Source organism: Diplotaxodon limnothrissa, linkage group LG12 (genome assembly GCF_057381915.1).
Source record: "Diplotaxodon limnothrissa isolate DT_005_m linkage group LG12, D_limnothrissa_male_GT1.1, whole genome shotgun sequence".
Classification (NCBI taxonomy): domain Eukaryota; kingdom Metazoa; phylum Chordata; class Actinopteri; order Cichliformes; family Cichlidae; genus Diplotaxodon; species Diplotaxodon limnothrissa.
This window is the reverse complement of record NC_140607.1, coordinates 17,415,485-17,437,135: the sequence shown is the minus strand read 5'-3', so window position 1 is coordinate 17,437,135 and position 21,651 is coordinate 17,415,485. Positions and strand designations below refer to the sequence as shown.

Here is a 21,651-nt window from a genome sequence, read left to right as displayed (position 1 = left end):
TATTGTAAAAGGTTGAGGTCAAAGTCCCACACTACATGATGTTATCTTCAGGGACACACACAAGTGTGTCAGTTTGCAAAACATTTGTATCTGCACCCTTTACTTGGGTTTTTTTTTTCAGCCTTCAGAGAAACAAACTCAGACAGAATGTAAATGATGATAAATTATACTAATAAAACAAACTTTCCACATGCCTGTGATAAATATACGCAGATCCTGGGACAATCTTTGGAGTACGAGGTCGCCTCTATGTCTGTGGTTTGTGTAGAGGAAGCATTGCGGTGATGAACCATGAAGAGGGGGATCAGAGAGGAAGGAAGGGACTTAGAAGGAAGCTCAGCAGGAGGAAAGAAAGAAGACATGAAGGGAGGGATGTGAAGAAATCCCCAGGACACATAGTCTCGTGCCAGCTCCCACAGCGGTGAACAGCTGAGAGGAGAAGGGGTAATTGAAGAGGGGATGTGGGAGAGAGAGAGAACAGTGCAGTGCATGGCCTTGATAAGAGGCCCTTAAGTGGGTGGGCAGTGACATCAGCTCCTCGCAAACTCCTGGTCATCCCCATAACAGTCTCCTCATCGCTCACAAACAAACACCACGCCAAGGTCTTAATGAAGACCATCGTGGCTGCAAGTAGATATACTCTTAAACTCCTCACAGAGAAGAGGACCTCCCACATTAAGTGTGTGTGTGTGTGTGTGTGTGTGTGTGTGTGTGTGTGTGTGTGTGTGTGTGTGTGTGTGTGTGTGTGTGTGTGTGTGTTCTCCCACTGATTGCAACAGTCATGCCTGGTTTGGCTGACCGCACCTGGGGCAATAAGCAGCTCAATCTTCCCAGAAACACAAAATAACAAATATTGGGAGTAAGAGAACCAAGACAGGAAGAGGAGGAACAGGAATAAGGGAAAGCAAAGCAAATATTAAGAGAAAAGAAGGATCGGAGCGAGAGGACGACAGTGATTAAGCAGGAAATGGTTTTGATGCTCAGTGCAAAGGGAACAAAAACTGGGGTTATAACAAGGAAGCAAAAGAATGTCATAATCTAAAATTAGCCCATAGACAAAATCATGAAATACAATTTGTTTGTATGTATTAATTATTTTTTAATAACATATTTTTAGCTGTTTTTCAGTCTCAACCTTTAAATAATCCAGAGTTTAAGTTTGAGAGCCAGTTTCAGGAAGTTAAAACAATGTAATTAGAAACATTTGTAACACTTACTGAGGCCACTGAGGCCACACTTCTTCATCTGCAAAACTATATTTAAGTGGAAGAAGGCACGTGTGAGGACATAGTAAAGACAGAGACACATACTGTATACACACATACACATGAAACCGAAGCAGAAGCACACATGCCTCTTGTCTCTCTAGTCCAGAGCCCTCTCCCAAAGCCACTTAGCCATAGAAACCAGAGAGCAAGAAGAGGCATCAAAGCTGTTTATATAATGAAACTGAAAGAGCTGCTCCGTGCCGTATCACTGACTGCACCCAGAAAAGCATTCCTTCTTCTCCAGAGAATAGAGGAAAGGAAGAAAAAGAGGGGAGAAAAAAAGAAGAAAATCCCCCTGAACAATGCAGCACAACAACAGCGGCAACAACAGCAAAGCATACTCAGAAAGAGAGATACTGTGAAAATGAGAGTGAGCGTGAGGCAATAGAAAGGTTGTTTATTTTAAGTCAGCCTCATGTACCAACAGAAAATGTATTAAAATAGGCCCTATTGCTGTGAATTTGTGATCTGTCAGTCCGCGTGGGAAACAAAGAGAGAGAGACAGAGGGAGAGAGAGACAGAGAGGGAGAATGCTGTAATTCCCATGAGGTCTCTGTCATTCTTCTGTCAGAGGAGAGAGGGCTCTCCAGGGGAAGAGAAAGTTCTCAGACACAGACAGACAGACTGTTTACACTTAGCGTGGATATCCCTCTCTCTCACTCCTCTCTGTCCTCCCTGCACTGCTCATCCTAATGGCATCATAATGACCTCCTCAGGTGTTAACTGAGAAGCCGGCAGAGGGCTAATTCAAACTAAGGTATTGTATGCCTCGGTGGGTGTCGGCAGCAGCGACAGATGTCTTTGCTGTAACTACCAGCTCTCCTGTCTTTTCCCCAACAGCCCTTCCACCCCCACCCCCATCCCCTGCCCAATTCCCTTTTCTTTCATCAACTCAAATCCACCTCACCCACTCCTTGCAACCATTTTTTTTTTGTCTGGATGTGTCTGCTTCCTCCTTCGTGCTCTCGCAAAAGCTGCAGCAGCAGTTTTAAAGTGTTTTGGGAATGGATACGTGATGGCAGTCGGTGGCTCAGGGCAGACAGCTGTCATTTATAGTTCCTCTTTAGAGAGATCCCATTAGCTTCCCAACAAAATGGTCCACAACTGTTATGGGGCCTCCTGGTGCTTTAAGTACAGTATGGAAGCCTGTCTCCAGGGTTTCCATCATTGGCTGGATGCAACACTTAATGACTGCTCAATGACTTTTTATGGGTAACTCAAAGAACCTCTAAAAGCAAAGAACATAATCCATTTCTTGTTCAAAATGGGGAAAGAATGCTTCAAAGTTTGTTTAACAGAACAAAAATGTAAAATAAAACATCTGATTGAATAGCCTGTGAATCCAGTTAATAGTAAATAATATTTCTTATTACACCACTACTTCCCTACTTCTCAAAATAAGTCAAGTATATGACTGCTTTTTTCTTTGGATGCTCTTTGAAGACTAGAGTAAAACTAAAAGAGTAGTTTCTCAGTGTATTTTCAAAAACACTGTCAAAGAATTTGATTACAAAGGTTGGGTAGTGTTAAAAAACAAAGATGCAATATCTCACAGGTAACTTGTTTAACTGGCAACAGGTCAGCAACATGACTGGGTATACAGTAACTCCAGCAGAGCATAGCTCAACAATTTGGGAATAATGCCTATTTTCTGGGAGGACTGAGACTGAGAAAAAGGCAGGCTACACTCTAGACTGACGGCCAGTTATTAAAGGTACAGCAATTTAATCATAACTTTCATCAGCAAAAGTACTTTAAGATAAGGGGCATCTACCATTACTCTCAAAGGACAAGCAGTAAAATCAAAGGCCAAACACTTCAAGCAGGCTAAATATAAAGGAGATGTGGGGGAAAACATTCCACATTGTTGAGCGCAGATTTATTGTATGAGTAATATTCAAGCTCTGTTCTTTGAACACCTCCACAATTTTTGTCTCCTTCCTTTGTTTTTTAAACATTATTATGTCACACTGTGTCACAGAAATTGTCTCGTTAAAATTTAGAGGCAAAAACACTTTTACACTATTTTACACTTTTACACTTATTTGCAAATTTTTACACTATATAAAAGTTTGCAAATAACAGTTCAGTAGTCAACATGATTTAAAACAGCAGGTTAATTTGCTAGTGTTAGGATGTCAGTGCTGAACACAACAACGCTGTATTTGTTTCTTTAATATTATTATGGTAGCCAAAGTTACAAGTTCACAGACCCAAGACAGTATGTACAGTGCAATTCACACACTGTGTTAGATTAAATTAATCCAGATATTAACCCACCCACTGAACAATTTCATTGGATTAAGACTAGGTACAATTATAATCACCAAAGATTTTCTTTTGGCTGACTACAGTTTTTTGTTAGAAACCTGTTATACCTTCTTATTGAATATTTGCGCAGCGGGATTTATAATGATGCAGGATAATAACCCAAAACAAACCTCGCAGGTTTTCAAGAAGTATGTGAAGGCCAAAAAGAAAACAAAGAGAAAAAACAAAAGAGGCATTTACACACACCTGAGCTCAACACAAGGGAAAATATGCAGGGACAGCGAGCTTTCCTGACACCACAAAAAGCAATCATACTGGAAAACATGGATTTTGCACACAGGCCTATCTCAAGCACATTATGTAATTAAATACTAAGACATTTTTTCAAAGATTGAATTTTAATTTCAGATCACAGCTCATATCATGATTTCTAATTATAAATAATTAATGCCATTTAAAAGTATCTTCACATTTGGTCTCAGACTTTTGTACCACGCATTTTATACCCTTCACTTGTTCTAGCACCAGTGCCCGAAACCTTGGCTAGCAAGTCGCCAATATGACAACCAATATCCATAATGTGGAAACAGAGTGAGACAGGAGGAGAAAAAAAGATAACAGAGGGACTGTAGATATTGTATGAGACAAGAGAGAGAGAGATAAAGAGACAGTGAGAAAATGAGAAAGAGAGAGAGCGAGAGAGGGGGAGAGGGAGAGAGAGACAGCTCTCTAATTCAGCCATCTGGCTAGCTTTACTTCATTATAATATTCTGACTGTGTGTGTGTGTGTTTACAAATTTGTGACTGCCTTCCATTCGACAGATGCAGACAGAGCAGAGAAGAATCCTCATTTATTAACAGCTTAATAGAGCTCCATCTGGGCCAGACCCTATGCTTGTCTCCTATCAGAGAGATTCATCACCAAATCACTGGAATTAGACTACAACTGACACCTACACAGGCTGAGGTGACCCTGCTGCATTGAATAACATTGCACAGATAGCCCACTCTTTATTAAGCCGTAATATGCCATAATGATAACACTGAGAGCCAAAAATGGGAAATGTCACTAGACCAGTAGTGTGTGGGGTTTTCAGGTGGGTTTCTCCAGTCCTATCTGTACAGAATAACCTAGCTTCCCTTACAAAACATAGTTCATATTATTAATAAACAGATGCTTCTTGAGTACATTTAAAGGTTTTCAATTTATGGATCTGAGGAATAACCTTCTACTAAAAGTCTGCTATATAGCGTACTATAAGTATTTCATTTATTTTACTAGATCTAAAAATCAGGGCGCTATCTAACCTTATGTAGCATTTCTTGATTTTGGAACCACAGCCCAGGCACGTATTTCCCCCCCTCACTCATATGCAGAGAAATATGACCAGTGGTCTCCGAACAAAGTGGACTGGTGGAACTTCTCTCACATACCATCTGCAAATCTCTCTACATAATACCATCATTATATGGCAGAAATTCGGAATGATTTTTTTATACATCAAAAATTATTTGCTGCTCTTGTGCTCAACCAAAATTTTGTTCCCATCTCTTTCTTTTGCTTGGAGGCCATCACACCAACATTCTCGTTCTCCCTCTTTCTATCTGTCCCTCCATTCAGACGAGGCTGAAGTGCAAATTGGACATCTGGTGCTGTGATGTGTCTGACAATACAGCCGCCACCCTCCCGCCTCTGCGCACACAGACACACGAATGCACGTGCACATACAAGGAGTCCTCCACGCAAAATGCAGAACTGTGAGCATACAGTGATGGTAAAAGGAAGAAAGGAAGGAGAGAGGGAGAAATGGACAGAGGCATGGAGAAAGGGAGGGAGAGAAAGGAATTTGATTGAACATTAGGGGGCAATGATGAAGCTATTCTATTCACACTGCCAGGGGCAAACACATGCACCCATGTCCTTGTGCCATCTTACACAGCTCTTGGGCTGAATGTAGCTAGTTCTCAGACCGTCTCAGGTGGCTGGCTGATAGAGGGCATTAGGGTGTGTTGTGGAGTGGAGTTGGCTTATAACAGAGCTGTCTGCATAGAGTGTTGTTCCACATTTACCCTCATGACATCTGCAAAAAGTCTTCTGTCTGACATAAAGAACAGGATGATAGTGTTGAAAGAAACGACTACACAAACAAACAACAGCATGCAGTAAGAATTCAAGGAGAAATACATTTGCATGCATTGGCTATACAGTTGCATAAATAAGCATACAGGTATGGCTTTGTACACACACACATACACACACGCACATCCTTAAACCCACACATAAAGAGGCTGACTAAGCACCATAACCTACTTTTACAACCAAAGGCATACAATTCAGTAGTTGTGTCTATTTATAATGGAGCATATTTCTTCCCAGCAAAAACAATGCATTTGTACTTGCAAAGCTGTATGAGAGGTACAGTATTCATTTTCTTGAATCATCTGTGGCCTAAAAACAACAGACAGATAATATTGCTTATTCAGGTAGTGCTCCTTTCTTCTTAGCCAGTTAATCTCCCGAAGCACAACTCATACAGTATTTGTTCTCATTACACAAGCTCACATCAACAGGGATTGACACTATTTCCTTTCTCCTTCTCTGAAGAAGATATAACTGTCAATTTTTTTTAATCACAGGATGAATAAAATTTGCATACATTGTGCTTGATGATTATTTGCTTCATCTGAATGCTTGGCCCCCCTCAGATGCTCGAGTTCAGCTGGTTTAAATATCTGTGTGTTCTTTCTGGGCCTTTGCTTTCCTGCTACCAAATGTTTGTTTCTACATCCTCTTTAGATGCTGGTAGATAGCGCCCAAGCATTCAAAAGAGGGGGGGGGGGGGGGGGGGATTTACAGACGGCTCTCAAAGGAGCTACTGTATACAGCATAAAAAAAAAAAACAGGTAATCCCACAAACAGGTCTATCACTTTGCTTTGAACTTCAAAGAATGTTCACAACAATTAAAAGCAACATAGTAGGGAATGCAAATTACAAAAAGAAAAAAAAGAAAAAGATTACAAAAGAACATTTGTCTCATTATCTTAATGCATATTGTATGTTGTGGAACAGTGGGAGTGAATTAGAGGTGAACTTTATAATGGTGTATGTTTGGATATACAGAAAAAATATTCTGTATATCCAAAAAAGGTGCATCAAAGAGCTCCACAGAAAATATTGAGCTCCGCTTAAATAATGCCTTTCGTTAAAGCAAAATTCTTTCAAAGGTACTGTCAGTTTTTTTTAGTTTATTTAACAGAAAAAATAAAATTGTATTCATAAATATACAATTATTAGTGTGTAATTAGAAATACTCCTATGGATCTTAGAAATGCATAGGAGCAGACACCAGTTTGTGAAAGCCGCCATGTTGCCCCACCATCTGAAAATACAGTGACTGAGATGGACACTATCATTACACCTCTCTGCATTTTATGTATGTGGCTAGAGACTGGCCACATGCGTAGTACGACACAGACAGAGGAGAAGAGAACATTCATTTTAATTCGGGTCTGCATCATCACACTCTACGATATGAAGGATCATATCGATGTTTTAACATCTGAGAAGAGGTCCCCTTCACCAAAGAAGTGAAAACAGAAATAGACAACGCGACTGACATATCATGTCATTCTCTTCCTCCTCTTTGCTAACTGTCCAAGCCCAATAGTGTCAAGCTAACAGCAGCTAACAAAGGCTAACAGCAGCTAACAGCTCAACAGTTGCCGATAAAAAAGCTCAGGATATCTTCAACAACTCACCTCAGTATTGCTGTCATTGAACAGCCATGAACTTTACTGACTCCTCAACTTGTATCGAGCTCCATTCACAAAGTTTTATAGCTTCCCCCGAAGTAAATAGACGTGGACACGTAATGACAGCTGAGATAAACAGCAGACTGACAGTCTACACTTAGTACAGATGTATTTTGTATTTTGAATTGGGAGGGGTGAGAAAACAGAATTCAGCTGACTGCAAACTGCTCACATCTAGTGGTGAGATTTTACAAAAGGTGCCTTTAAGTACCTAGTGACACATCTAGTGACTTTTTGGACAAACAGTCACCGAAACCTACAGATGAGTGTAAAGTCTCCTCTCCCACCATAAACAAACTGCTCTCTGTGGCTACGCAGTTGAGTGAGAGGCTGTGATCTACTTGCACAGATATACACAGTGTTGTTTGGAAGGTCTGGGTAACAAATCATACTTGAGAGCATTTTTAATGACCACTTAACATTTATACGCAGTCATATGAAAAAAAAGTTTTCATATGACACTATGGAGGTCGGTGAAAAACGAAGTACACTCTGCTTATCCAACACACCACATATTTACATACACATTCACACAAGCAGTATTTAACACTACCCGCTCCTATCTATTTGTATACATTTATACTCTGAATCCATTGGGCACAACTCGGCATTCAGTATCTTGCCCAAGGACACTCTGGCATGTAGACTGGAGCAGCTAGGGATCGAACCTACCAACCTTCTAATTAGAAGAGGACCTGCTCTACCTCCTGAGCCACAGCCACCCCAATTAAGAGGGTAAGTAGGAGCCAGGTGCCACAAATCAAATGCACTTGATGAACTGATTATCAGGAAGTGTGACCACGTCTTTAAATGGAGAAGTGTGGCCAGTTTGCTGGTGTGGAGCATTCGGATGTCTGTTAACACAATACCACAATCTTTCCAGGAGTCGATACACCAGCAAATTCACTCTAAGGTGAAACCTTGCAATGATCAGAGAAAATGAAAAAAAATATCATCACAAAGGCTTCATCACAGTTATAAAATCAAGATTCTTAAAAATAAATACAATTGATTCAACTTAAAGACAAGTCTTTAGTCATGCTGAGAAATATAATAAAAATATGAATTCATTTGTACAAGATCATGAAAAGCAGTAAAAGGAGTGTGAATCTACAGGGTGCCAGACTTCCATGTTTCGAACCTAATAACTTTGTTTTTACAGCGAGTAGTGTAAAGCAATATCCTAAAAGGGACCAAAGCATAATGTTTTCAGGTCAGAGGAAATAATAAAGTCATAAAAAGAAGGATGATTATCAGCTGAAGAAAATGAGACTACCTATACCTTTTTCAAGTTGCTTCTCAAAGTTCAGCTTTAGGTTTGGCAGAAAGCTTACATCATGATGTGAGTCCCTCACTACGTAATGCTAGAAAAACAAGCTCCAACGTTAACTGAGCAACAAAAACTGAACTTAAAAGTATTATTTCCCTAAAGTAGTGATGTCACAACGCCAACAATCCGTTGGCTGAAAGTTGTGAAAGTATGCTATTGTGAGATTTTTGTTTTAGCTTAAACGAGATAACATTAGCGTTGGTTTAAAAAGGCTAAGATTCATTGTTAATACAGAGAGTATATCAAAAAGAATTTCCCGATTTCAAAGTGCTTTAATTGCACAGCTGTTTACCGGTGGAGATCAAAACAGGGGACTCGTAAATTTCACATGTTTGCAGATAGGTGGGATCCCAACAGCAGGGACTCTAGAAATCCTCACAAACGTATGGGACGGGTTTGACTATTATATGGACCTGTGCCATGTGTCTGGAGGGGGGCACATTGAGCACTTCTGAACACTACAAGTTTTACATGTAAAACTTTATATTCAGAAAGAATTTTTAAATTTACCACAAGCTTTTATGGCTAATAAAATGAGCTTTTTTTAAAAAATTAGATTATGCTTTTTGATACACCCTGTGTATGTTTTAATGTAAAGTGAACAAAAAACTTATTATACTCAGCGGCTGTAGATTCTATCGCCTGTCTTTGTAGAGCAAGTTCAAAGTGCTTACTTAAAGAAGTGCTTAGAATACATTCTGTATTTTAGTTGCCTATAGCTTTGTGTGTCAGTCTGAGCCTATTTGCTGTCCAAACAGACAACAACCAGTGCAACATCTTCTCACCAGTCAAGACAGATAATCCTAATAAGCTCAGCAGCTGAAGCCAAACTTGATCAATATGGCCCAACTGAAGTATAATAAAGCATACTATGAACTGGCAGGCCAGCAGAAAAAGCAGTGTGTTACCTCTCCAAGAGCTTCATAGCGTTTCTGGTTCCAGCGGTGGAGATCCTCCCTGGCATTGAAGACAAAGGGTTCACCCGTTTTTATATGGCGGAGTTGGCCATCTGTTGGAAAAAAATGTAATGGGACAAAAAGAGACGTGTAATAATAATAAACAATACCTTTCTATTATTTCTATTACAGCGTGCAAGTAAAGTAGGCGAATCCCTGCTCTTGACGGCACATCAAAACGTACATCTGCCTGCCAAACTAAACTTGACTTTTTTTACTGCTTATTTTTTATCCCCCCCATCTGGCAGGTACAAGGCCCATGGATGCAGCAGCATTCTTCCAGTCACGACTCCAACAGCCTTCTGGGTTGTCTGGCAGGCCAGAGCTGGACAGCTGGTATGGTAAAAATTCTCTTTCCCTCTCTCTGTCTCTTCACTCATCTAAAAAGCCTCTCCCCTTCCTCTTTAACAGAGCCCATCTCCCTCTCCTTCAGTGCTCACTCTGGCGACAGGCCACAGTTCTGTCCCTGCCTTTTCCACCTGAAATCTCCAAGAGCAAAGACTAAAGTGGGTATGGGAAAGGTTCTCAGTATGTTTTGTGTATGCGTGTGAGCATGAAGGGAGAAAGTTCGGCTGGCAAGCATTAGGCACAACGACAACTGCTCCTCGTAGTTCCTTTGAGGATGTTGTCTGGGCATCAGCCAATCACCCTAAGCAGTAGAGCTTACACACACACAAAAACCCACACAGATCAGAAGCTCCAGCCAGGAGGACCAGGTGTGGGAATACAGTAGGTGTCACTTAAGTATCTGCGCTGCCGTAAATTGCTACAAGTAAGCCACACCGCCATTACTACACAAAAGAATTGACAGAGAAAACGAAAAGTCTTTGGAACGATGCTTAAGTGATTTATTATAATTCAAGGAAACGAGGGGAGCTTTTAGTATATTCAAGATGTATTTAATGCAAAACAGTCCTAAGATACAAAAACAGTGTTCAGAAATGGATCTACTTTTTTCAGCAATTACCCTCATGTGGCTGTGGAACCCCTACCTTAGCAATGAGCCCATCGATCCTCCAGTTGACACTACAACACAATAAAACACTAAACAGTGTTAAATTTAATTTTGACCTTTATGACTGCAAAAATTGCAAGAGCTAAGCCACAAAAAGTACACATACTTAACCCAAATAGCCAGGGGGCTCTCATATTTTCTCAATTATTGCAAAACGTAAAAACCATCTAAGATATAAATAAATAAATCTTTGCAAGATAAAAGAATGCGCATTTTTTTCATTTCCTTCTAAATTGCCACCATTTTCACACCTCTATCAATGTGATAAATCGTACATTGCTAGCTCACTGTATATAACAACATTCGCTTTCATAGTTACTTGTTAGACAACCTGTAATCCTGAATGCAGGTTCGGTGTCGCTTTGCATTAAAAAATAGATTTGTGCCTGAGAGGTACACAAGAAGTTAGGATAAAGCAGTGTGCACAAAAAGTACTTTGAAAAAAAAAAAAATCAATTATGGATTCGTGGAGGGGTGAGGATCTAAACACTACTTCCTAAAAGAGGAGCTATAATGAAATCCTACAGTAGCAAAGGTGTGTGTGTGTGTCTGTGTAGGTGCGTGTGTGTCTGTGTGTGTGCATGCATGGGCTGGGGGTGATCAGCTCCACCGTCTCCCACATCACATCCTCTCAAAGGAATAACATTTTCTCAACTTTTCTCCTCTTTTTCTGTCATAATTAGCATTCTGTTCTCAATTTGGCCGCTTAATTAGGTGTACATAACCTTGGATTTCCAGTAATGGAAAACCGCAGGGCTAGCAAGATGAAGCCATCATCTTCAGTGATTAAGATACCTGCAAACTATTGTACACAGCCTCTTCTGTATTCACATCATTACATGGTCAAATTAACATTTTTGTTCCACCTGTCTCTGGCTAAAGTAGCCCGAGAGCAGCTATATAAATGCCTGCAAGCCAGAGCGACTGTGTGTCGACATACTAGAGACATTGCCTGAGGGCCACCATGGCTTTAATAGAAATGCTATCCTTCAAAAACAGGCCTGAGTAGAAACTGACAAGACATACAGATTGGTAGGGCTGCGCAGTGTGTGTGTGTCTGTGTGTGTGTGAGAGAGAGAGCAAGCTCTTCTTCAGCTGGAGATTTTACACAGGATGTGAAAATAGAGAAATACAGAGGAAGGGATATAAAAAGGGATGAAAGGAGACAGAAGGAGGAGGAAGAGGAGATGGAGAGTCTCTGAATGTGTTTCTGCCTCCATGGTAGACTGAGCTGGGACTTGCGGGTGGGGTAGAGTGGTTGGCGGGTGTTGGCATAATAGCCGGTGGGGGCTAAGTCTCCATGTCTCTGTTCTTAGGCACAGCGAGGTTATGCAAATGCTCCGTCAGGCAGAGGGCAAGGCTGAGTAGGTTACTGACGGGCCGTAGAGTACACAACATGTCCCCCACTCAGCCAGACAGACAGCCAGTAGAGACACTGACAGAGAACAGAAAGAGGTGAGAGAGAGAGGAAAAGGCTACAAAGGAATACTAAGCCAAAATCCCGAGCACTACTACCTTTCCAGCTCTTCCCCTTTTCTCCACCTGGTTTGATTAAAGCAAGCCAAGAGAATCCTAAAGAGACTTTCATATCATTTACACCCACACCACTTTGGCTTCAGCTCTGCTCCTTACTCTAATGTTGAATGACATACACCTTTACTTGCTCAAAGAGACATTGTCATTAAATATAAAATGCTGACATAACACAAAAGCGAACGGTAATGATTCCAGTTCCCCAACCTGAGGACCATGACCCATCTAGCACTCTAAGGTTTAATCTCACGGATCACAAGACGACAAAAGAAGTAAATCAAGGCAGAAAAAAGTATTACCTTCTTTTTTTTTTTAACACAAATCTGACCTGACTTTTACAAAATTTGCTTACTGGTGGATTTCATCAGTTTGCAACAAAAAGTTACAAGCACACATTGCTTTATTTTAAGGCTTCATTGGAAACCACTACAGCTGACACGTGAAAGACAGAGCCTTGTATATTTCCCTGGAATTTACTTCCAGACCTTACAGAGTTTTTTCCTCAATCCAGATAAAATCTAACACATTCACCTCAGTTAAAGAATTATGTCTATGCTGTCTGCAGTGTTACTTATGGCAATGAGAAACTTTCTGTATCTCTCTCCCTTGGGTTTGAGTGATCTAAATTTTCTTATCGGGATCTGTGTGAAGGTCAGTGTACCATTCAATTTGTTGTGACCATGCAGATTCATCCATGACGCTATGACACTACAGAACTGTGCACGTGTCAGCAAAGAAGGCTACGAGTAGACTAGAAAAAATAGCATAACTCATCTAATCTTTGTCATCTTTGACATCTCTAGATGTCATGGGATTTGGTGTTTTTTGTTACGGCAGCAGGCTTTGTGTAACTGGTCAAACCGTGGAGCTCATCATGACACTTTTGGCTTTTGTTCTAAAAAGTAAATCTATGCACTCACATTCATTAAAGGCATATTCAAACTCCTCCAAGGTTTTGGGGAAAGTGAAAGGAGGTTCATCTTTCTTCATCAGTTCATCCAAGTCTATTCTTGACAGCAAATCTGTGGGAAAAAAGCAAATGATTTTATTTCAATGACACAAACTCCATCCATCCATCCGTTTTTTCAACTTATCTGCATTATACAAAATCCACACATTCATTTTGTAATCTCCGTTTCTCTCCCACAATGTTGAAATCACTATGTACATTTTACTTTCATTATCCCCATATGACGAAGCAACAGATGCGTGTTTAAGCTAAAAGGTCTTCTTAAATCATCATTAAGATGTATAGTGGGTAGAAAAGAGAGCATTCACATACAATACATGCAATATATACATTAAGTATAGTTTTAAGTTCAAGAGACAAATGTTTAACATATCCTAACAGAGAGATACCATAAAATGTCTTGGTAAGGTGTAAAACTGACATGTGGTTATTCAGCAGTCTACTGGGGTGATGTATAACCATCCAGCCATTTTCTTCCACTTATCCAGTTCAAAATCACGGTTGGACCAGAGCCTATCCCAACTGTCGCAAGAAGCAGGGTACACTCTGGACAATTGCTAAGAGGACTAACATAGAGTTAAGACACTCTAGGCCAAATGTATGGTCAATTTAGAATGACCAACCCAGGGAGAAGGGGCCATGCATGCACACTCAACAAAGAACCACTGTGTCATTACACAGCAGTTTTATAAAACGATTAAGTGACTCCTTGACCCCTGAGAAGGGTGGCTCCAGTCAGAATAAAAAGGTTTCATCATAGTATAAAGGTGATCAGTCACTGTTACACTTTAAGGGCTCTCAAACTACTTCTGACATGACTGGCAAGGTAAAGGTTCACACCGAACACACCATGATTTTTATTCATCTTGAACAATAAAATTAATCAAGGTTGATCCATCCAACCATCCATCCATTTTCTGATGCTTATCCAGGTTCAGGTCGTGGGGGCAGCAGTCTGAGCAGAGAAGCCCAGACTTCCCTCACCCCAGCCACCTCCTCCACCTCATCCTGGGGGACTTCTCCTGGGCCTCCTCCCAGTAGGGTATAACTCAGATGCCCAAACCTTTTGGTCCTTTCAAGTCAATTCATATTTTTATAGTTTGAATATATTTTTATAGTTGATTCATACTTTCATAGTTTTGGTTCATTTACTAAAATTAATCACTTTTAGTAAATGGAGTCAGTCAGTAAAGGTCAGCATAACAGCATCAGCAAGTTTTTAATTTTCCCTAAAGAAAGAATATAGCATGTTAAGTTGTATATTTCTCCCTAGCTGTCCTCATCCTAAATGCAGTGGCTCTCTTTCTTACATTTAAAGAACCACTGTTTTAAACCACGCTTTTAAACTATTTCCCATCATTTAAGAAAGCTTTTTATTTGTTCTTTTTAATTAAGAATTATATATATATATATAATTTAATTATATATATATATTTTAAAGACATTTTATTACAGCTCATAATCTTATTGATTTGTGTGGTATTGAGTCTGAAATGATGGTGTGCCTGCCGTTAGGTCAAAATAGAAGAAAAAGACCTTAATTTGGTTCAGAAAAGTAAAGCCTGTTTCCCTCTGTTTTACTAATTCTCCTTAAATGATTATTTATTAGTGTTATCATTATTAATAATAATTCACCTTTGAGTGCAGTAGTTTTCTCTCTATCTTCCTGGCCAGCAACCTGGGCCATGATGATCCACAATATGAACAGGGCTGGTGTTGCAGCACAAAAATGAGAGAGCATGGGTCCTTTCCTCCCAGTGATCACTGAGGTGAATCCTGTCAAGTGACGCAATAAAAAGAATAAAACCAAGAATTGGGCATGAGTTAGGTTAGTACCATATATAAAAATATTTCTCAGTATCAGCCCTCTGTAAGACCACAATAGCAATTGGGTCACAGCATGCTGCACCTATAAGGTTGCAGCAGGCCATAACATTTGGGATGTTACTGCTCCGTCCTGCTCTCCTGTAAACACAACAATCTCCCAGTTTCTTAAAGAGAATGAATTAGTGATTAGTTACTCTATAATAACACAACACTGCAGCTATCTGTCAGCCATAATACCATAAAACATGGAGGAAGTCGTGTTGCCCACTTAGCACACGTGCAACAGCTGAGTTAAATATGCAAACACAGAGAAATTCTTCTTCCTTTAAAACTGCGCTGAAGTTACTACAAAAGCGGCATTCATTTTCACACGTATAACTCTCTCTGACTCCTCCGTCATTTTCTCCACAACAGAAAACATCTGTTTATGCTCTGTGAGAAAGAAATCCCCTGAAAAAGAGCCAGCCCCCTAGATGGACCACTGCGAGCGGGTACAGCAGGATATTCGTGTTTTTATTAGACGTTTATTTTAACCAAACGAAGCAGAGAGGATCGAGCAGGGAACCGCTATTTACAGCGGATGCATGCATACTTTCATTTCGACTCACGCACCATTAGCAGGGTATGCGACTATCCAGTTGTTGCTGCTTCCTTGTAATTTTGTAAAACAGGAAGGACTCTCGGCAATGCTGCATGGAGCGCGTGAGGCTTCCGGGTTACCGGGGCAACGGACTGGAAGATCCATTTAAAGAGACAGTAGCACAGCAGCTGCAGGAACTTGTACAGATGTTCTCTGGCGTGTGATTGCCATCAGTTCTCTGATCCTAACTCTGTATTGCTCGGTGATAGGAACATAGTTGATCGAGCAAATATGCAACCCTGTGTTGATTTATATTTAATAAATCAACTATAGTTCGCAAAATATCCAATAGTACAAAAATATAATACACTATTCCCATAACAGTGTGGCGATCGTGGCTCAAGAGTTGGCCGCTCGTCTTGTAATCGGAAGGTTGCCGGTTCAAGCCCTGGCTCGGACAGTCTCGGTCGTTTTGTCCTTGGGCAAGACACTTCGCCTACTGGTGATGGTCAGAGGGGCCGATGGCGCGATATGGCAACCTCGCTTCTGTCAGTCTGCCCCAGGGCAGCTGTGGCTACAACTGTAGCTTGCCTCCACCAGTGTGTGAATGTGAGAATGAATGAATAGTGGAATTGTTAAGCGCTTTGAGGTTCTCCAAAAGCGTTATATAAATGCAATCCATTATTATTAAAAGCATATTCATCAGTAAAGTCATATAAGGATCTGTATGCAGATAAACAAGCAATAGTCAAGTCATGATGTAGTGGTTGTGCCACCTGTTAAGTATTTGTATCTGTGTACACAGTAACTCTGTGTGGGCCATAGCGTCTGCTGCAGTCTTACTGAAAAAAGAGAGAGGATACCTGTGGACCAGTCAACACCTTCCTGATGGTATTGTGTGATGCCTACAAGTTTGTCCTCAAAACTCTGCATAAACTAACGGGCTGACTGAATGTGTGCTTTTGTGTCTTTGGGGTACATAAAATGCATTCTTTATTCAATTTTAAACACATTCAGGTCTGTTACCATATAGTCCTGTGCAAACGTTCTGAGTCACATCTCGTTTCTATATATTTTGCTCCAAGGAACAGATTCTCACTTGTTTGTTTGTGGTATTAAGTGGTCTTGAGCAACAGGAAAAGGATTTTCAAAGTTCTATGGACATTTTTTGCCTTTCCAGTCATTGTCATTCTAGTCTTTGTACCTGACTATTTTCAGAGGAATGGGTTTCTTTAATAAGCCACTTAACACTGACCTATGAATCATTTAATCATATAAAGCCAAATTTGGCCCGCAGCCTAATTTAATTTGGCCCGCAAAGCCATACAAAATTATTATTAGAGCTGGCCAACTGTTATATACCGATTATATATATATTGTTTAGTATTAAGCTTTGCTTGTTCCATATTCAGTTTTTCAGCAAAACTTGTTTGAGTCCATAAGAAGATATTCATTCTTAAATCTGGAGGAAGATTTTTTTTCAATAAAAAACAAACAATCAAGTAGCTCAAGACTTTTGCACAGTAGTGTATATAATTATAGAAGCAGGAGGATAATACTCTAAGAGATGTTAGTTTATGGTGAATGTTGGGCCATTGTATCAGGATAACTTAACCTTTACTTTACTTAAAATTGATGTAAAGTGTGATTAGAAACATTTTAACAACAAAAAGTAAAAAGAATAAAATAAAATATTACTACTACTACTACTACTACTAATAATAATAATAATAATAATAATAACAATAAAGGCTCAGGGCAGCAGTGGTCAGCAGCTCTCAGAATGACACAATTGTTTTGCTAATGTGTTACATCTCACCTTTTGTCCTGTTTAACATAATGAACTAACCCTTTTTTGATTCTTCACCTCGTACCCATAGGCATCGGTGTCCTGTAGGAAAAAGCTGTTGGAAATGTGTAATATCAAATGGACTGGCAGTTCTCAAGCATTTTTCTAGTTTAGTCTGACTCCTTGGTGCACTCGGACACAGGACTGTTCCTACAAAACATGAGAAAGTGACATTGTTTAGAGCCTGTTACAGTATATCCAAAGGGAAAGGAGGGTAACTTGATTGAAACTAGACTTGCCAGACTGATACTGATACTATGTCACAGGTGATTTACTAAAAAACTACTATATCTGCCACATACTGTTCACCTGAATCAGGTGCCTGCAGCTTTACTTCACACTTTTTGCTGCAGATGTCCTACTGGTGTCCTACTTTTTATTGGCTTTGAATTGAAACAGTCTCTCTGGGGAGTCGCAGTTCATCTTTTTTCTCAAGTAGAGCAATGGCAGTACCGCAGAGAGATCTAAATGACAACTAAAAGTGGCACGGATAATCACTCAGTGTGACAGGACAAGGGAGATGGACAGTCTGTGCTTGCAGTAGACCACACGTATGGGCATGAGGGACGGAAATGTCTAACAAATGCATCATCAGTTTAGAAATTGAAAGCCAAAGAGGAGCTGGGAGTTGACATAAGGAACAAACATATATAGTACGGCTCTAGCTCAAAGATATTCTTCATGTTGCTCACCACATGTTGATGAAAACACACGGATGAGCATGCAAACAAAGATTCTATGGTGAGCATTTACAGTGGAAAATGCACGAGACTGAGAGTAATCAATTCAAAACTAAAAATGCTGCAACGGCTCATTCTTTCTACACATGCAATCAAGACATCAGGGATTCTAAAAGGATTATGTAGGTGTGGTAATCCCCAACTAAATATGCATTATAAAACATGTTTTGTTTTTTCATAATACTTTGTTGTGAATTAACTGTCACTTTCATTGAGACTTGTCTTCTGAGTCTATCACTTGAATCTAGTGGAAATACATATTTAATAAGTGAACAGGCGCTCGAAAAACAGAGAGCAGAAAGCAGTTATCAAAAAAAAATATGTATTTGGCTAGCTAAATATATATATTTTTTTCTGCAAAACAATAATAAAACTGTTTTGTTGGTGCATTAAATACAGTAAATTAAAAAAAAAAGGAAAGAAGAATGTTGTTTTCTTCTTGTTTAGCCCTTTTTTGTGTGTGACAAAAGCAGAAATAAATTGCTGAAGATTTTGTTGTCTTTTGTATTCTCTAAGTGGTTTGATGATTGTAACCCTGCTACATTTGCATCAATAATCTAGTTAAGGGTAAAAAGAAACATGTTTTTTTGCAACAGGAAATGGTTTCCTCCTGTTTCAAAGACACTGGGGTGTGTAGCAGTCTTTGTGAGCTGAAATTGCACTCTTATAGATAAAAAGAACAGAATTTGAGTTGATAAATCTCTTTTTTTGAACATCAGGTATAATTGGGGACACATATGTACTCCAAAACATAATACTAATATCATAATCACAAAGATTATAAATCACTGATTCAAAGAGATCACATATTATATACAGGTTGTATGTAAAGAAGGAGAATATTCACAGGTGAGGTAGGATTATGCCTTTGTTTTCATTTTTAATTCTAAAAAAATCAGTCTCCATCTCATAAGTAACAAAATATGGATATGGGAAAAAAACAGTGAACAATTGTGTTACGCAGTTTATGGGGAAAATACTGACAGATATTTCATAGACAGACAGATTTGGAGGACACATTGTTATCAAAACATACTTCATCTCGCTTCCCAACCATAATAAATTGATGTTTTCTTTCAGGAACCAGGAGAAAGTATGCTGACATCAGTGTCTTTACACTCACTGTCTCAAAAAAAAGGAAGGAAAAAAAAAATCTTCAACTACCTACAATGATCACACAGTCCCATCTTGTCCCAGGCAAACAAATCCAGGCTAACCATTTCCCCAGAACTGATTTCTGTCGGCGTGCTCTAAAAAGATGAAATGCATCTGATGCAGCACAGAAAAGCACAGAGAGTTTGTCTGAGGTATGTGTATAAAGAGGGAGGCACCATCTCTCACACACTTTTTTGTTTCTTGCCCTCTCTCTCTCTCATTTTCTCATGCACACACATATGCAAATTTGCAGAATTCAGTACATGTGCAAACCCAATTACACCTACAAATGTGCAAACACACATCCCCACATATATACACACTGTAATACCTTGAGAGCTCCAAGTGCATATTACAAGAAAAATATTTTACAACGTGATAAAAAAAAAAAAAAAAAAACAATAATAAAAATCCATCGGCGTGGGCTGTTACGGGGTAGAACCTTCATCAGATGCAGATGGTTGTGTTTTCCCCTGGGCCTGCTTTCCGGGTGTCTCATCAGCTTCAGGGGGGTTCTGTGGTCCTGGGGTGCAGCAGCAACCCAAAAAAGCTTTCTCAAGTTCCTCCACCATCGCTTTCTCTCCATCTTCCAGCTGTGCACCCTCCTGCATCTCCCACCTGAAGAGCACCAAAGCGCACAACATCAGCCATTTTAATACTTGTCAAAGTTAAAACAAACAAACATTAAAACCTGCTGAATGTGCTCTCCGAGGACCATGAACACTGTTTTCTGAGCTCAACCTGGCTGACTGATGATGGCCTTTAAAAAACAAATCTAAACACCCTTTTGAGTCTAAATTGAAAAATGAGAGGTGTTTTGGGGCTGTAACAAAGGCTTGAATTCAACCCAATATAAACAATTGATCGATTTAGGTTTACCTACTGAGCAATTTAGAGATACAAATGTTAAGCTGATGTTAAGCTTGCTTGAAATGCTAAAGTTTAGATTTTTTCTTCTTATATTTGTAAAAATGTTTACATGATTTACATATATCTGCATGCAAATATTGCTTTCCATGAGAATCGTTTCACTTTGCTGAATGAGGTCTGATGGCTTCAAATCTGTTGGTCGTCTATGGAGTTTCCAGTGGTGTTAAAAGTTTCACCCTTGAACTAAATTTAGATATAAAAGTGTGCCTTTTGTATATTTCAAGCAAAACAACCTTTGTGTAGACATCTGACAAAGTCATCTTCAGCATCTTTTCAACAAGTGTTTGTTGAATTGTTTATTTTTATGCAAGTCTGGACAATGGCTGCAAATCGGCTGATTTCGCGTGCATGCTGCACACCACCGAGGATCTACAAACCACACTTTCATGCTTTAGCTTCTCACATGGGAGCCTTCTTCTCATTCTTTTTTCATGCTGTGTGGGTCTGTATCACGGCACTTTCTGCTACTGTGACACGCTGTTAGACATACACTTTTGCACTCGTGTAAACATACACTCTTGGGTATCCACACAAAGAGAATGAAAACTCAGAGGACACTGTAAGAAATACTCAAGTATACATATATATTCCCTTTCTGTCAGTTGGATTCTTACTGTGGCTAAGCGCTAGCATTACATCTGCCAAACCTTCCTTGTTTGGGTGACTAATTTTTAGCGGGAGAGATTATTTGATGTATCATGTTTATTCTCGATTTTGTTTTATTGCTTATACAGTATGTCTCCTCATCGCATTTTTATAATTCTTCAAGCTACAGAGTGGAGCGCTTCAATATGAAGACATCAAGGGCAGTCACTTTGTAATTCACTCGCAGTATTTCAATTGAATCCCTTGACGAGTGACTGTGGTCAATCAAATCCATATGGAGAGCTGGCTGAAGGGCTGCCTTTGAGCTGCCGCATCACACTCCATCCAAACAAGAATATCTGTCTAACTGCAAATGATTGCATTTTCATTGCAATCTCAGAGTCTCCTTTCATCCTTCCCGTCTTTTCGATTTCTCACGATATCATCAAACGTGAACTATATCATATGCTATATAAAGCTGTGCTCTGCGCATGCGTGTGAAGAAGAAGAGGGGGTAAAACATACTATGTTCATTACATAGATAGCAAAAGATGAGTCTCTGGGTGCACTATGATGAAGCTTCAGACTCTGTTGTACAGACTGGACAATTCAGACGCTGCAGCCGCTGTCAGCGTAATATTTACCGTCTGTAAGGAGACGATCTGTTTATGCAAATATGCTTTGGCAGAAACATTTCCGCTCAACAGCGGCGTAGTCCCTCCATGTACAACTTTGGTCACGGATTCCTCTGTTCCCATGTAATTTTTCCCTCAATCTCTCTTTGCAGCCTTCGCAGGGCTAGTGGAACGTATATGAAAACAGAACAAA

At 39.8% G+C, this 21,651-nt stretch overlaps 2 protein-coding genes across 2 annotated transcripts in view; both read right to left on the bottom strand.

Moving 5' to 3' along the window:
- The window catches only part of arb2a (ARB2 cotranscriptional regulator A), a 169,296-nt gene extending 153,649 nt beyond the window's left edge, over positions 1 to 15,647 (bottom strand). Inside the window, exons 1-4 of the mRNA XM_085368137.1 lie at positions 15,597 to 15,647; positions 14,793 to 14,933; positions 13,108 to 13,209; positions 9,592 to 9,692 (exon numbers count right to left, since the gene is read on the bottom strand). Coding sequence (XP_085224263.1) covers positions 9,592 to 9,692; positions 13,108 to 13,209; positions 14,793 to 14,898 — 309 coding nt within the window. The 5' untranslated portion in view covers positions 14,899 to 14,933; positions 15,597 to 15,647. The remainder of the gene's footprint in view (positions 1 to 9,591; positions 9,693 to 13,107; positions 13,210 to 14,792; positions 14,934 to 15,596) is intronic.
- A 4,089-nt stretch (positions 15,648 to 19,736) lies between these two features.
- Positions 19,737 to 21,651, bottom strand: part of kiaa0825 (KIAA0825 ortholog) — a 114,761-nt gene continuing 112,846 nt past the window's right edge. The window contains exon 23 of the mRNA XM_085368136.1: positions 19,737 to 19,926. Within this exon, the coding sequence (XP_085224262.1) occupies positions 19,737 to 19,926 (190 nt within the window). The remainder of the gene's footprint in view (positions 19,927 to 21,651) is intronic.